The 17,620-nt window shown below is 40.1% G+C and overlaps 2 protein-coding genes across 3 annotated transcripts in view; one reads left to right on the plus strand and one right to left on the minus strand.

Annotated features, from left to right (window-relative positions):
- gvin1l2 (GTPase, very large interferon inducible 1-like 2) overlaps positions 1 to 16,393 on the minus strand; it is a 29,589-nt gene extending 13,196 nt beyond the window's left edge. The window contains exons 1-2 of the mRNA XM_061972822.2: positions 16,190 to 16,393; positions 15,117 to 15,208 (exon numbers count right to left, since the gene is read on the minus strand). The gene's annotated coding sequence lies outside the window, so the exon portion shown is untranslated. The remainder of the gene's footprint in view (positions 1 to 15,116; positions 15,209 to 16,189) is intronic.
- LOC140679506 (uncharacterized) lies at positions 1,856 to 17,254 on the plus strand. 2 transcript variants are annotated; one of them, XM_072915008.1, is made up of 4 exons: positions 1,856 to 2,088; positions 4,373 to 4,486; positions 16,568 to 16,610; positions 16,723 to 17,254. In XM_072915008.1, the coding sequence occupies exons 2-4, from the start codon at positions 4,379 to 4,381 to the stop codon at positions 16,857 to 16,859; spliced, it is 288 nt and encodes a 95-aa protein (XP_072771109.1). In that variant the 5' UTR covers positions 1,856 to 2,088; positions 4,373 to 4,378; the 3' UTR covers positions 16,860 to 17,254. The 2 variants fall into 2 exon arrangements, with proteins under 2 accessions (XP_072771109.1, XP_072771108.1); XM_072915007.1 differs by having other exon boundaries at positions 1,860 to 2,116.
- Positions 17,255 to 17,620: the final 366 nt, after the last annotated feature.

The raw sequence follows: 17,620 nt of genomic DNA on the forward strand, positions 1-17,620 counted from the left end.
TCTCTTTTTAAAAGCCGCCACTGTCCTCTTAAAAATGTTACATTTTGTAGATGGCTGTCCACGGGTATACCTGCAATATATATATAAAATCATGTCCACATCGCAGACATGCTGACAACGCTCCAGACAATCCTGTGCGTTTTTTTACATCTGGGTTTGGCATTGCGGTTTTCGGTGATCAAAGTTTTTTTTTCCCAGTGGTCAAGCTTTCGATACATCACTTGTCAAAAGTGTGCAAATAACAGGCTATATACATCAATTCATAATGTAACGACCAGCTAATGTTAATGTTTTGTTTGTGTGGTTTGGATTTTATGTCAGTTTTTCCCATGTATGCAAACATACACCATCCATGCCTGAAAGTTGTGTCGGACTTGGTGTGATTTATTCTACAGTTACAATATATCATATTACTTGAATTCGTTTTCAAGTGCAAAAAAAGCCCTTATTTTGAAGGTGTGGCGGTAATTACAATGCTAATTACATTAAGGGGAAACCCTGTATAGATACATATATATATACAGGGCATATATATATATATATATATATATATATATATATATTTATTTAAAGGTTTAACTAAGATTGAAGCAAGGATTGTAATACTTTAATGCCACCTTTGGCGAGGCAGGTTTTAAAGCAGCACTTGCAGCGTATGCATTCCATGTTTAAAGTGCCACCTTTATCTGTAATTTTGAAGCCTTCATATCGTGCTTCACGCACCCTCTTTATTAACCAGTGGAAATGCAGTTATTGGCCATTCTTCCTTTCCACACCGCCTTTGCTTGTATGCGCTTTGCGTGTGCGTTTTCGTGAAAAATACCTTTTTAGGCAAAAACTTTCTAACATGAAAAAAACCAACAATGTGAAAAAGTGATTCACTCTTTAATGCCAATTTAAAACACAAAACATTTTGGCTAATGAAAATACAACCTAATAACTAGCTTTGTTCTTTTCCAACAACACCATGTCATTACCAGTGCAACAGCTCGGCCAACAAAAATAGTTACGAGCCGTGTTAGGAAAATTACTTTAAAAAAGTAATTAATTGCAGTTACTTGTTACTTTCCCCTCAAAATAATTAAATTACTAGCTGAATTATTCTTTAATAGATGTGATTAATTACAAGGGAATGTGATTTAATGCGTAACTATAAGAAAAAAGAAAAACATCCAAATATCTGGTGTAAGCCATTGAGAGACATTTCATGAGAGAAGAGTGCATCCCTAGTATCTAGGACCAAATCTATTGTTAATTAAGCACATTTTAGTTTTGAGCATTCAACTTCCGTCACATATCTCATAGAACACCATATGCTTATACTGTTTACATAAACTGGATCATTTTAGTACATTGCTTGACTTTCTTTTTCAATGACTTCTCCAATTTTATTCCACAACTGGATACGCTAATATGTTTTATTGTTGTGCAGTGATATGAGATCAGTGTAGAGAATATCTGTTTCATTCAAAGATAAACTGCATATAAACTAATGATACAGATCAAATACAATATTAGGGTGCACAAAGCTGATGGGTAATAGTCCTGCTACAACCTAATATCCTTCCATAATTTGCTACCGCATTCTCAAAAAACACAATTTGCTTGTTGAGTACACATTAGACTTCAATTCTAATGTCCTATTGTGAGTTTTGGACTAAAATGGCAAAACAAATAAAAAAACAATCAACTAGTGGGCATTTGCATACATGTGGAGGTGCGAGCGCACCTGAGGGTTAAGTTGTTGTGCAGAAGAAAAGATTATTGCTTCTCTATTTGTGTCCTGCAAAGCTCTTTAACAGTCTTACCCTCATGTGTCAGACACTGTGGGAATGAAGTGTGCGCGCGTGTGTGCGTGCATCCGGGAGCAAGTGTAAGCTGGCATCATCAAGTCAATTGTCCTTGTAGAGCAACCCTTCAACCCTCACTTGATTGCTGAGATCACTTCTTGTGTCTCGCTTCGATAAATTCAGCAGGACATTGGTAAGCAGAAGATCAGAAGATACAGAGGAGGAAATAAAGGACGTCATCACATAGGAGAGCTAAAGGAAGAGTGGTCAAGATGTTGATCACCATGCTAACAGCCATGTACGTCATGGTCAGAGTCGTAGAATCGGTAAGACAAACTGGTGGAGACAAATGGTAGATGGGATGGATGAGGAACATTGGCCACACCAGTGAGGTCAAATATTAGAATTAATTGAACTAAATGTATATTATAGTGGTGTAGAAAGACATTGCAATGTACTGAGGGGTGTTTCTAATATTTTGGTAAACTTCCTGAACAAGTATGGTCAAACTACAACGTCAATAATAAACATATTGATGAATTCCAAGTATAGTATCTTCTATTCTATGTTTTTAGTATTACTAATAACATCATTTATACCCGGGGTGTCCAAACTTTTTGACTTGGTGGCCGCATTGGGCAAAAAAAATGAGTCCCGGTGGCCGAAAGCCGTCTGCATGTAAAGTAAGAATATAAATAGATGATTCATATATTAGTGTACACATTATATTAATGTAATGGATATCTATATAATTAATATATTTGGATATTAACAGTGTGTGAAAGTTCGACTACTATCTTGTTTACTTCTGTGATCTTTAAAGGTTTGTATTCAATCAGAAACATTAAGCACCTAAAATGCGCCAAACATGGATAAGTCTGGACAGAGTGTTTAGCATTTTTACCATCATGCATTGTGATGGATTTAAATGGGTGTCATTTTGAACATTTTATGGTGCATGGACGTTTTTATATAACGTCCATAAAGTTCAGTGAGCACGCTGTGTTTACACATTTTTGAAAATATTTTACCGGACTGTAAGTCGCAGATATATACCGGTGCGAAAGATTTTGTAAATGTTTATCTACCTACCTTAAATGATTCTTAACAGTGCCTGTCACACGTCAGTAAAACAGCTGATCAAACAAAATAGAAGTCATCATGATGGACCCACTAGCTGCAGAAGCTACCTCTCCAATCAGCTAAACACCACGGTGAGAGTTTGGTGAATTTACGTATCTGTAACAATACAAAATAATGCCATTGTAACTAGTTAATACTAACACAGACACTTATAAACATGTTAGCATATTCACTAATGATAACAACGCTAGCTTGATAGTATTAATAGCACTTACAAATATGCATGAAAACACTCTTACACACATTACACGTAACGGTTTAGTAAGTATGAATTGTTTTAGGTATATTGTAAAACTTCTAAACATTACTTGGAGTGATGAATTAAGAATCCATTCGAGCAAAAACGCTACGGACGGTTATTCTTCCGGTTCAAGGCAAGGAATAGGAAGTACATTTTAAATAAATAAATAATAAATGGGTTGTACTTGTATAGCGCTTTTCTACCTTCAAGGTACTCAAAGCGCTTTGACACTACTTCCACATTTACCCATTCACACACACATTCACACACTGATGGAGGGAGCTGCCATGCAAGGCGCTAACCAGCACCCATCAGGAGCAAGGGTGAAGTGTCTTGCTCAGGACACAACGGACATGACGAGGTTGGTACTAGGTGGGGATTGAACCAGGGACCCTCGGGTCGCGCACGGCCATTCTTCCACTGCGCCACGCTGTCCGCAGCACCGGCAGTGAGCGAACTCGTCCAATCCATAAGATGGCACGATAGCACAAACAATAACATCTTTTCAGTGTCTCTGTCGGTGTTATATTAAAAATATTTGCTGAATACAAAACATTATGGTCCACAATTTAGCCGCACCGTTTTATAAACCACAGGGTTCAAAGCATTGGAAAACAAGTATGGGGCTTATAGTCCAGAAACAATGGTAAATGGAGAACATCTGAATTAAATTATTATAATAGTGGTTTTTATAAAATATTGAACAGTAAACATACGTTTGTACTGTTTATTGAACCGGATCATATCGTAAATTACTTTACTTCCTTACTCAAGTCCTTTTCTTATCTTACTCCACATATTGATATGCTACAGGTGTTGCGTGTAACACGGGCATACAGTATGACATCAATGTGGTTAAAGTACCAATGATTGTCACACACACACTAGGTGTGGCGAAATGATTCTCTTCATTTGACCCATCACCCTTGATCACCCTCTGGGAGGTGAGGGGAGCAGTGAGCAGCAGCGGTGGCAGCGCTCGGGAATCATTTTTGGTGATTTAACCCCCAATTCCAACCTTTGATGCTGAGTGCCAAGCAGGGAGGTAATGGGTCCCATTTTTTTAATAGTCTTTGGTATGACTGGGCTGGGGTTTAATCTCACAACCTGCCGATCTCAGGGCGGACACTCTAACCACTGGGCCACTGAGTAAGTTAATATGTGTCTTGAGTCAAACAAATTTTCTTTGCATTTGCAGATAGGGATGCGCTTGGCCAGCCAACAAGAACCGCTGCCTTATATGGTGTCCCAGCCTTTACCTTGGCAGGTGCACTCTGTGTCGCACAGCCGCAGGAGCAGCAGAGCAGACGAGGTTAGCGATAAAGTCTTCATATATTTGCTCATTTGACTGTTTAATAAGACCTCTACATACTTCAGATCCTAGAAGAGTAGGATGATACAAATAATCATATTTACTAAATACCATGTCATACCATGCTGAAGCACAGTTAGCCCTTCTGTCCTCCCACACCTCATACGCAGCTGGTCTGTCTGAGAAAAGGACGACATAGCAGAAGGGATCAGTGCTGCCAACTTAGGAACTTTGTCCCTATATCTAGCACGGATTCAGCCCCTCTAAAATTGTCTTTAGAAAAGAAAAGAAAAGCAGCAAGCAACATATCTAGCTGGACACTTATGGAGACTGACATGAAAGTACATATTGCTCTTCTCAGTGAGCAGCAGGTCCTGCTGCGGGGCCTCCCAAATAAAAAACATTTATAAACATAACTTGGTGTGATAAACTAAGAATCCATTCGAGCAGAAACGCTATGGACTGTTATTGTGCCAATAAAAAAAACACAAAAAAAACAAAACAATAAAAGACACTGGAACCTCGATTTACGAACCCAACTGGTTCTTAAGCATGTACCCGTAAATAGAAAAGTTTGTATTTTAAAGCACATTTCTCCATAACAAACAATGTAAAATTAATAACGGTTTTCAACTTCCAAAACAAATCCATATCTTAGTACACTTTTTGCACTTTAGACACAATATAAAGTGATATAAAGTACTGTATATCAAACAAACATAAAAAGGGGGTGATAGATTAACTTCCTATTTACAAAACCCGTTTCCATATGAGTTGGGAAATTGTGTTAGATGTAAATATAAACGGAATACAATGATTTGCAAATCCTTTTCAACCCATATTCAATTGAATGCACTACAAAGACAAGATATTTGATGTTCAAACTCATAAACTTTATTTTTTTTTTGCTAATAATAATTAACTTAGAATTTCATGGCTGCAACACGTGCCAAAGTAGTTGGGAAAAGGCATGTTCACCACTGTGTTACATGGCCTTTCCTTTAAACAACACTCAGTAAACATTTGGGAACTGAAGAATCACATTTTTTAAGCTTCTCAGGTGGAATTCTTTCCCATTCTTGCTTGATGTACAGCTTAAGTTGTTCAACAGTCCGGGGGACGCCGTTGTGGTATTTTAGGCTTCAAAATGTGCCACACATTTTCAATGGGAGACAGGTCTGGACTATAGGCAGGCCAGTCTAGTACCCGCACTCTTTTACTATGAAGCCACATTGATGTAACTGTGGCTTGGCATTGTCTTGCTGAAATAAGCAGGGGCGTCCATGGTAACGTTGCTTGGATGGCAACATATGTTGCTCCAAAACCTGTATGTACCTTTCAGCATTAATGGCGCCTTCACAGATGTGTAAATTACCCATGTCTTGGCACTGATACACCCCCATACCATCACAGATGCTGGCTTTTCAACTCTGCGCCTAAAACAATCCGGATGGTTCTTCTCCTCTTTCGTCCGGAGGACACGACGTCCACAGTTTCCAAAAACAATTTGAAATGTGGACTCGTCAGACCACAGAACACTTTTCCACTTTGTATCAGTCCATCTTAGATGAGCTCAGGCCCAGCGAAGCCGACAGCGTTTCTGGGTGTTGTTGATAAACGGTTTTCGCCTTGCATCGGAGAGTTTTAACTTGCACTTACTGATGTAGCGACCAACTGTAGTTACTGACAGTGGGTTTCTGAAGTGTTCCTGAGCCCATGTGGTGATATCCTTTACACACTGATGTCGCTTGTTGATGCAGTACAGCCTGAGGGATCGAAGGTCACGGGCTTAGCTGCTTACGAGATCCATCAGCCCGCAGACAATAGCTACATGTGCTTTGTGGACTTGGAGAAGGCATTCGACCGTGTCCCTCAAGAAGTCCTGTGAAGAGTGCTCAGAGAGTATAGGGTATCGGACTGTCTGATTGTGGCGGTCCGCTCCCTTAATGTTTATGAGTAAGGGAAGAGTGAATCGTGACAGACAGCGAGGCGTGTCCCCCCGGGACCGACCCCAAGATGGCGGCGAGGAGGCGTGGCCGGCAGTCCAACAGGGAGGCAGGGCACACGGGAGCCCGCTCCAAGATGGCGGCGAGGACGCGTGGACGACGAGCGAGCAGCGAGGCAGGGCTCGCCGGGAGCGACGCTGCTATCAGGATAAGGTGCGTGGAGCGCGCAGCTGTAGACAATGCAATCACCCTCTCGTACCGTATAAGAGGGCGACAGACGGGAACGTCGAGGAGAGAAACGGAGAAAGGAAGCGAACACAACGAGAGGCTGATGCTGAGCGAGAGCGAAAGAGGAAGACGAACACGCGAACGACAACGTGCGGCTGGAAAGCAGACGGAGGACGGAAAACCATTCATGTGCTCACGTGAGGAAAAGACAGCTGCTGAAAAGCACTCAAAATACTTTCTTATTGAAATAATGAAGAAGTCTAAACCTGCTCACCGAGATGTCGTTCTTGGGTGGTCCTGCGAACCCACCCGACAGCTTAGGACTGTCACAGTAAGATTGACAGGCGGATCGGTGCGGCATCTGCAGTGATGCGGACCCTGTATCGATCTGTAGTGGTGAAGAAGGAGCTGAGACGGAAGGCAAAGCTCTCAATTAACCTGTCGATTGAAATTCCTCTCCTCATCTATGGTCATGAGCTTTGTATCATGACCGAAAGGTCAATATCACGGGTACAAGCGGCCAAAATGAGTTTACGCCATCAGGTGGCGTGGCTCTAATTTAGAGATAAGGTGAGAAGTTCTGTCATTCGGTAGGAGCTCAGAGGAAAGCCGCTGCTCCTCTCCATAGAGAAAAAACTAATTGCGTTTTTTCTCTCCAAAATTGTGATTTGATTTGCGATTTTTATATTTTATACATAAAACTACAAAATTAACAAGTGAAGGAGGACATGTTACTTTTAGACTGCCAACATATTCTTGTCTCAATGTCCACACAGAACAATATGCAATAATGTATTTAAAAAAATATTTGGCTTTATGGATACAGACTCAAAGCTTTTGTCTACGGTACATCATGTTCTTAAACTGAAGACATTATCAATAAAATCAATACAGTGATGATAAGGTAAGGTAATCATAATATATAATACAAGTGAAGTAACCATTTAAAAATATAATAAACGTTTATTCCTCATTTACTGTAGGATTGTTTACCATGAGTTTGAGTTGAGTTTGAGTTTATTTCAAACATGCATACAATTACAATATGATGTATCACAATTTCCAGTTTCTCAATAAATTATCAATAAATTCAAAATGTTTATCATGGTTCTTCTTTTTTGTACTTGGTAAACACTTTGAGTTTGAACAGTTTCTTGAATTGGATCATATTAGTACATTTTTTGATTTCTTTACTTAATCCATTCCATAATTTAATTCCACATCTATTTGTATTTGTGTTGAACTTTCTCTTCTACTGTTACCGAATAGCATTATTTTAGTTTTACTGAGGTTTTACGGATAGTCTGCTTTTGTCAAACCATCTCTTTAATTTGTTAATTTAAATAAACACACATACAAAATTAAATGGACTCATTTTTGTAACCTAATAGATATTTAACATCTTAAAGTGCATTTAAAGTGCTTTTTTTTCTCAGTTAGAAATATGGGGTCGGACGTTGTCTTTTTGTTTATTGCTATCATGTGATCACGGCTGAAATATTCCCACAACAGGACCTTTGAATTTATAATCGTATGGTTTTTCCTCCTAAATTTGTGTTACTTTATTATTGGCGAGTCGCAGGGTTCTCGGTACTGTGAGTGTGTTGGCGGCAGCCGCCGAGACAAAGATTGTGAATGACTGAAAAGAGGCGTCACTCTGTTCAGTTAATTCAACTGTTAAACAACCATGCTTTCTGTTTGAAGCGAGACACAAACGCAGGGCTAAACAATTCTGATTGGGGAACATGGCTGTCACTCAAACGCCCGTGATGGCGGAGAAGAAAAAACCTCAGCCTCTTGTGGTTTTCTACCGCATTAAAAAAAAAACTCGTCGATTCGATTTCGATTATTCGTGCAGCCCTACTTTGGGCATACGGAAACGGGGCTAACAGTGATGCATGTGGACATGTACCACTGCCTTGGTGGACCCCTGTTAGGCCTCGGTTAATAACAAATTCTGCTCGAAAATATATTGATCTACAAATTATTGCTGAAATATTCCCACACTGGTGCGGTGGGATTTTGTTTTGCGATCGTTGTGTCCATGTTAGCTGCGACATGCTAACTAGTTGCGCTGCGTGATGCTAACGGACCAGCCGCCCCGCAAAGAGTCACCGACCAGAGAGCAGACCCAACATAACCCACGGTAAACGGTCAACCCAGGCACTGCCTGCGAGACTGGCCCGTAGGGCTGCTTTGAGTGAGCGACATACTTGCAAACCCTCCCGAATTTTTTGGGAGACTCCCGAATTTCAGTGCCTCTCCCGAAAATCTCCCGGGGCAACCATTCTCCCGAATTTTTCCCGATTTCCAGCCGGACCTGAGTGAGGACAGCCTGTCGTCACGTCCGCTTTTCCTCCACATAAACAGCGTGCCGGCCCAGTCACGTTATAACATCTACGGCTTTTGGAGCTCAGTGCGCAACTGCACACACAACAAGAAGGAGACTATTATATATGTCTCCGTTCTCCATAGGTTTATCTATAATAACCCATAAAGTAGGCAGGCACGGAGCTATTTCTCAGCGTGTGTTTATTCCAGCCCGCACGTTAATACACTGACACACAACATCCGGATTCCCATCATGCATTGCTTCAAAACTACGGCAAGTAGTAATGTCCAAAAACATAACGGAGACGAAGCAGAAGAATGAAGAAGAGACAGTCATGGCAACGACGAGTAAGAAGAAGTACGCTTGCAAGTTCTAAAATGATTGGAAACAAAAATATCAGTTCATCCAGGACAGGGAAGGGGTATGCTAGGGAGAGATGGAAGATTCCAGACTCTGGTGCATTTGATGAAGGCACTTTTGTGCGTGCCACACAGCAATGCATCATCAGAGAGGGTGTTCAGCATGGTTAGAAAGATAGTGACTGAGAATAGAACGAGGATGGACAATTCAACCCTAAACTCACTCCTTTCCTGCAAATTAAATTCCACAGATGCTGCCCATACCTGTGCTCCTTCAAAGGCTATGCTACTGGCTGCAAAGCATTGCACTTTCAAATACAACAATGAGTAGAGGAGTGTTATGTGTGTGTATGGGAAGCAACATCAGCACAGATGGAGGAGCTGATAAAGATGGCGGGCTGCGCATCAGCAAAGCAAGACATGCCTTTAGTACTCTTTGACCTGTATGGCTCTCTTCCCAGCTCTCCAGAAACACCAAAATCAGAATCTTCAATACAAATGTAAAATATGTCCTTCTTTATGGCTGTGAAACCTGGAAAACCACCAAATCAATCATCAATAAACTACTGGTGTTTATAACAACTGTCTCAGGTACATACTGAGGATTTGGTGGCCCAACAATATATCAAATGTAGACCTGTGGAGATGCATGAACCAAGAGCAAATTCAAAATTAAATCAAAAGCAGAAAGTGGAGATGGATCGGCCATACACTTAGGAAGGATCCGAGAAACATAGCAAGACAAGCCCTGGAATATAATCCTCAAGGCAAGAGGAAGCCAGGGAGACCAAAATCCAACTGGAGGCGGTCCACTCACAATGAACTGACCAAGATGGGGACCTCCTGTCAAGAAGCGAAGACCATCGCGCAGAAGAGAGTGAGGTGGAGATCCATGGTAGACGCCCTATGCTCCCAAGGGGGCCAAGAGGATTAAGTCAAGTAAGACTTTGAAACCGAAATGCCGCGGTATCTACAAAACCGTTACACTCCTAATACTTAGTAGTGTGTACTTGTTGTAACGGGTTACCGCATATTTTTATCCGGTCTGTGGCTCGTAAATTGAAACGTTCGTACAATGAGAAGTTCGTAAATCGAAGTTACACTGTGTGTTTTGCTTTTCATGTTTTTTGCTCATGTTATGTTTCTTCAACAAGAACTTTTCTCTCTGGCACTCATCGAGAGTGGACACTCCCCTTCCCTCTCCCTTATGTCTCCTGCTTGCTTCTTTATCTTGTCTTAACTTTCTTGTTGCCTCTTTTTGCACTGCTCTCCAAATCTAAACATTGGAACTATTTAACTGGCCTCAACGAAATTGACAAGATCTTGGGGTTGGGGGAACCTGCTGTTGTGACGAAGCAGTTGTTGCTGGACACACGACGGACTCTTGGGAGAAGAAGGAGTGCCGCGTGCCTGGCGACCCTTTTTTGTCGAGGACGTGAAGATATCCACCTATTCGGAATTATGACAACAGGACATCTGCTAATTGGAGTAAGCATTGCTCTGGTTTGTCGACAAATTGGAAGTTGCTGGCAGTCTTCAAAGTACCCCAAAGCTGCCACAAAGGATTGGAGGTTGCGGAAAGAACTGTGGACACTTGTGATTTTGGATCACATCGGACTGTCTGCCCCGCAGTTTTTGAGGACCAGTCATAGACAATTTAGAGTGAAAAGCAAATTTTATTTTCACTCGCATAAAACATTCTAACTTGGATTGTTTCCCTGGCTTCGAGACTCTCCCGAAGGATAGTGCACCGAAGACACAACAAACTCCCTTCTTGTCTAATGGACACACACCTGTTGTTGTTGACTTTGGACTGACTGGCAAGAACACCAAGGCCGCGGAAGCAGAGACACAATACGGGCTTACACACACACTTGCAAACACAAAAATATACGCCACACACACATACCCCACCCCCAATCCAACGCCCTCAACGTAAATCCCATAGGGGTGATGAATGGATGGTCAGTGCCTGAGAGCTGCGGCCTACCATCATAACCTCGCCTTTCCCTCTGTTGCTAGATATCTCGAGATGTACGTTGTAATATGTATATGTGCTTTGCTATGGAGGCTTTTTCCCACTCCAGACTAGGCCCCCTTAGGAGCCCAGTCTGAATTGTATTTTTTTACTCATCCTTCCTCAGCGTTTTTACCTTTTTCCCAGCTTTTACGGGGCGCCTTGTGGCGACCCATCAGCGTTCCTGTTCTGTAACCCTGTAGATTGTTTGCTTGTCTAATCTTGAACGGGTTTGTGCTGAAAACAAAGTTTCGTTGTACTTGTGCAATGACAATAAAGATCTACCTACCATTGCCAGTTAAGCAAATGCAAAAATGCAATACTAATTACACGATATGATCTGGCTCCATTGTTCCCGCATGAGATTGCTCCTCCAACCAGACAATGATAATAATCACCAACTAGTGTCATACAAATAAAAAGAATACTTGAAAAAAGCTACACAGAATAAAGGAGACCGAACAGTACAGTGAAGACTACTGCAAGACTTGACGATTTCAACTTTGAACTTGTCTTGGGTCTTACGAGGTGAGCTGAGGTCGTGCCGTGCGGCGTGAGGGGCAGTGCAGGCACAGGTGAGCAGCCCTAAGCAGCCTGCAGGGCTCATGGCTGCTGCTGATGATGCTGACTGTGCTTGAGCTGCAAATCCCAATCAAGGGGATTTATGATGGAGGGCATTACTGCAGCTTTAACACACAGGTGCGGGGCATGTGTGGAGCAGACATGACACACACGTGCTCTCATGGAACCTGGGTACTTTTCCTCCACCGATGCGCTTCGATTGCCAAGAAGAATTTGAACAATGTCAACTTCCTGTTCACGTAGCAGGACTGATGACTATCATTTGTATCTGATGTGTCCGCTCACGCAACTCATCATTCTTCTACTTTCATGCGTCACTCATTGCACACTTGGCATTAGGGGCACTGGGTTCACTGCCCCAATCGTTTGATTATGTTTCTATCTAATACAGAGCACTGATTCAATTGCATTATTAATAAACACACAGTTTACCTGTAAAAATGTGTCAAAACATGCACACTTATTGTGTTGCCAGTACTGCTACTTTTCTATCAAATATACCACACAATGGCGCTGTTCTTAAACTTACTTTAATTTTCTCACTGAGCTCTACGAGACTTTAGTGTGTATAACTTTTTGCTAGCATGCATTTTTGAGCACAACCTTTGGGGCAGCACAAATGTCATTTACGAACTACAAATACAGTAAGCCCTATGAACTCTGCCTAGCAACAAGTGCGATATCGATATATCGCGGGTTTGTCTCTGTGCGATATAGAAAATGACTATATAGTGATATTCGAGTATACGTTCTCACGCAGTTGCTTTTAGCTGCAGGCATTACACTACAGGCTTTTTTCACTCTTTCTTGTCTCTCCTTCTCACAGACAGCAAGCGCACCTTCTTACATACGTCAAATACGTATACGCCCTCTCGGAGCAGAGAGGTAGCAGCATGGGTAACGTTAGCTGTGGTGCGAGTGGTAATACAAAGAGAAAGAAGGTGCGAATCTGGTAACAAATGAAGGAAGAATTAATTCCCAAGAAAAACAGCACAGGGTCCATCGTCTGGCGGTGGTTTGGCTTCAAGCGGGAATATGTCGAACAGACAACCGTAATTTGTCAAGTGTGGGGCATAAACGTTGCTACAAAAAGTAGCATTACTGCTAATATGTAGCATCATTTGAAAAGTCACCCGCTAGAGAATGAAGAGTGCTTACTCCGCATGACAACATCTCCGTTCGGTGCCACACCAACAAAATGCCGAGGCAACCATTTCCAGATCAACACCTTATGAGAAAAATAGTGAACAACAGAAGGAGATTACGTCCGCAGGAACCTACCACATAGCGATTTAATTTCCTATTATGCAGCTCATTTTTTTTTGACAGTTATTGAAATATCTTGTGTGATATCATGCACAAAATTGCACTTTATTTGTTTAAAACTATTGTAGTGGCGTTCTGTACATAAAGTGCACTTTAATTTAGTGTGGTTTTGATATGTCATCTTAGTGACATCATGCACAAAAGTGCACTCATAGCTTGTTTTAAAAGTCTCTGACAATTTTGCACTTTCTGTTTTGGAAATGACATGAATGTTTGTGCCACTGCTTAATAACTGTTTAATAAATACAGTTTTGGTAAATTGACTTAGTTGTGATTTCTCTCTCTGCATGAAAGTTTAAAATGAGCATATATGAATGCAGTATGAACAAGAATGTTTTAATGTAGACACATAGAATCATCATACTGCTGTGATTATATGCATCAATTGTTTATTCAAGGCTAAGGCAAAATATCGAGATATATATCGTGTATCGTGACATGGCCTAAAAATATCGAGATATTTAAAAAAGGCCATATCGCCCAGCCCTACATGTACATGACCAAGAAAAATGATCTCTTTAACCATCGGGGCACATTTGATTTTAATTATCTTAAGTTTTTAAAAAGGCGTAAAAACATTTTGGTTTTATTCCCCCCCCCCCCTTTTTTTTGCATAACTTTGTTAAAATACAGTCCTATACAAAAATATTAATCGTGTAATGTTTTTGTATTATATTATTTCAAAGGCATTGTGCTCAAATAATGTCACAGGTTTGAATTCCCAAAACACTAACAACATACTCAGGTTATGCAAATGTATACTGGGACATAATTTGATCAATAGGTTAAAAACAAACTAACATATTTTAGTACGTTTGCCTCGGGCTGTAATCGATTGAGATTTAAAGATGATGTTTGCAACTTCCTTACAGTAATATTTTCCAAAACAAAAAAATCTAACACCACCACCACAGGCTATCTTATGTTATCATTAGTGGTTTAACAGAACATATATGTTTGACATTTGTCTATATTTTTCACAGTTAAAGTTTATGGAATAAAATGTATTTTACAGCTGTCCCTCACCCAGTCTCATCAGGGAGCGCGTGCACACGTACAAAAGCAGTACAAGAGAAGTACCCAACAATTTGCAGTCATGTTGTTATGATAGAATATACATTCAATGACAGCTAACGCCAGCTATCCAAATTGCTATAATTAGCTAACAACAGCTGAAGCTAATCCTGTGTTACGAACGTACGTCATTACGTATGAGAAGCTGGAAGAGGGCGGGATATAATGTGTAAAATACATTGGAAAGTTGGCGCCCTCTAGGCATCTGTGTAAATGTTGCAAACAGTCCCTTTCAGCAAAAAAAAAAAAAAAAAAAAAAAAGTTTTTTATGCCCTTTGAAAAAAGAAGGACTTAGGGGACTGCAGCCCCTTCCCAAGGTTCCTTCTTTTTCCTTTTTTTTAGTTTTTCCTTGCCCGGATGAGGCACTTGTGATTAAGGGCTATATAAATGAATAGTAATTGATTAATTATATGTCTTGTTTGGCTTTGGGATATTGTTGAATAACTGCCAGTGTATCGTATACCTGCGAAAGAACTGTAAATTGAAATTGTAAAATTCAACATAAAATTTACAATTTAACATAAAAAAATCCATATATAATAGAAAATAAAATGTACGGCCAAAATACAGCAAACATTTACTTAAAGGGCAAAAAAGTCAGCCTTTGTCCCTGAGGGTTAGCCAAAGTTGTGTTTTGCAAGTTAGTTATCATTTTGGTGTTATTTGTATGGTGTAGACCATTTCTGCTATTGCAATGTTGGAGGATATGTGGATAGAAATGACAAAAATAAACACACACGCCAATGTGTGCCAACTTGCAGCTTACCCTGTCGCTGAGCCTTATCTCTGGATGCTGAAGTATTAAACTCCAGTCGCCATTTGATTGCATTGCTGGTTTTTTTCGCTGTCCTCTGTGACCTATGGGATGAAGTTTATAGATTTGAACAAATAGAAATTAAAAACATGAATACAAAATGTTTTTTAGCCCTTTGAAAAATTAAGGACTTATACAGGTAAAACTAAAAAAAAAAAAAAATACTGTGCATAGGTTTGTTTATTCCAGCAATTAACAAAATGAAACTAATATACGAGATAGGCTTATAACATGCAACTCAAGATATTTCAAGACTTATTTTGACATTATTTCAATGATTATGGTTTACAGCTTATGAAAACTTTTAATTGAAAATCTCTGAATATTTTGGGTTTTCAAAAATCTGTAAACCGTGATCATGAACATTATAACACAAGCCAGACATATTTCACTTCGCATGTAATAAGTTTATATCACATATTAGTTTCACATTTGGACTGTGCACAATGGACTTTTGCAAGATATTCAATTATTTTTACTTTCATCCATGAGTCATGTATAATGGAGTAACAACACCTTTTCAGTGTCTCTAGGTGTTGAAAACTGTTTGACTACAAAAAACGATGGCCATTTGTGAAGAAAAATCCATAAACTAGCCGCACCATTTTGTAAGCCACAGGGTGTAAAGTGTAGGAAAAAAGTAGCGGCTTATAGCCCAGAAAAAAATGGTATTCAAACACAGTAATTGCTTTATCCTTGATTTATGATTTCAAAGCAAATTATTTAAATTAATATGCAATTGTGTGATAAAATAAGGCAATAATCATGAGTCAATTAAACAATATTTTACATATACTGTATACTGACTGGAACAAGCGAGTTTAACAGCTCTGGCCTAAGCTGTGTTTCGCTAGCTAGTTAGCATTTAGGGGTTATTTGTATTGACGTAAACGATTTCTACCCATCTTTCGGGGTCGCGGAGGGGTTTCTGGGCGTGTTGGAACCTGCGAATTGTGTTGTAGTAATATTCGAGGATAAATAGCTAGAAATGACAAAAATAAACAAACATGCTAATGTTAACTAACTCTGGATGCTGAGGTTGTAGACTTCAGTCGCTGCCCTCAGTGACCTATTGGATGAAATTTGTCTAACTTAAGTCACATAGAAATGCATCTATAGAAGGTACGTTACTTTATATTATCCTCCATTGTTTGTTAGCTCAAGATACGTTACTTTATATTATCCTTCTTTGTTTGTTAGCTCACACTTCTGGTTTGGATTGATGCGTTCAATGCAGCTCGTTGTTTGCGATTGCGGTGACACTGCAGTATTTTGAAGTGGCGTTCAGTGGAGCTCGGTTTCTTTCCGTTTCTAGTGGTACTGTTTTGAAGTGGCGACGATGGGGAAAGTGGCAATATAAAAAAAATAAGTGACCATTTCTCTCTTCTTCTTTTTTTTTGCAGTTTGATGGCTATAGAAGAAACAGCATGGGCGTGTATAGAAAGCGTAAGTAACACCTTTCATTCCAATCGAGCAACTTGTTATATAAAAGTTACCACGGGAAGTTGAATTAAATAAATAAAACAATGAAAGGAGTCTGCTCTCATGTGTCCGACAGACTCCAGCGCCAGTAACGGCACATGCAGCGCGGAGCCCACCTTACCGCCCCTCAGCCCCGTGGAGGTGAAGGCGGCCTCCACCATTCAGACCCATTTCAGAAAGTTCCAGCAGAAGAAGCAAAAGAACGGCAAGTAGATGCACGAAGAAAGATGGTGCAGCCATGTTGGACGTGGCCCATTTCATACTCGATACTTTATTAAAGCTAATAACTTAGCTTAGCATGGTGATATTTGATAAAAGCACCCTATCATTATGTTGTAATTTCCCAGGAATGTAGGCTCATACAACTTATTTGTCTTTGTCAACCACACAACAACCCAAATGTGCGTCTTCACGTCACTTCCCTATCTCTCACCGGAAGTCCCGACCAAAGTCATTGGCTAACACCCCGTAGCCAGCTGCCACAATATATGCGTCATATTACTGTAAATCTGATGTATTGTCTGTTGCTTTGAAAATATCATACTCAAAAGTGAATTATGTTTCCCAAATAAATGCAGAAAATGATGACTTTAACTGTTTCAACGAAGCCTGCTGTGTGAAAGAATATTTTGTTTGCAGTATAGCCCCCTCTAGCGGTAAGGCCCTGGTGTTACAGCTTGTTTTCTTTTCAATGTACATAAACAACATGGTTATTTTGATACTTTTGGTGTATGCATTTCTTGTCAGACAGGTCAAACAAAGGTCGTTCAGCTGCATATATGTCACTATCCAGAACAATAATTAAAAAAAAAATTCACAATATTTTCTTGACAAAAGTCAACGACAAGTACCACTGTAGTTGCCTTTAATGGATTACTGTACCTTTTGGGCCCTGGAAAATTCTTTAAAAAGTTAGTCCAGTGAGTATTTTAAGTAGAGATGCCATAATTTAGGCCGATAAATGCTTTAAAATG

The sequence above is a fragment of the Nerophis lumbriciformis genome, linkage group LG17 (genome assembly GCF_033978685.3).
Source record: "Nerophis lumbriciformis linkage group LG17, RoL_Nlum_v2.1, whole genome shotgun sequence".
Classification (NCBI taxonomy): Eukaryota; Metazoa; Chordata; class Actinopteri; order Syngnathiformes; family Syngnathidae; genus Nerophis; species Nerophis lumbriciformis.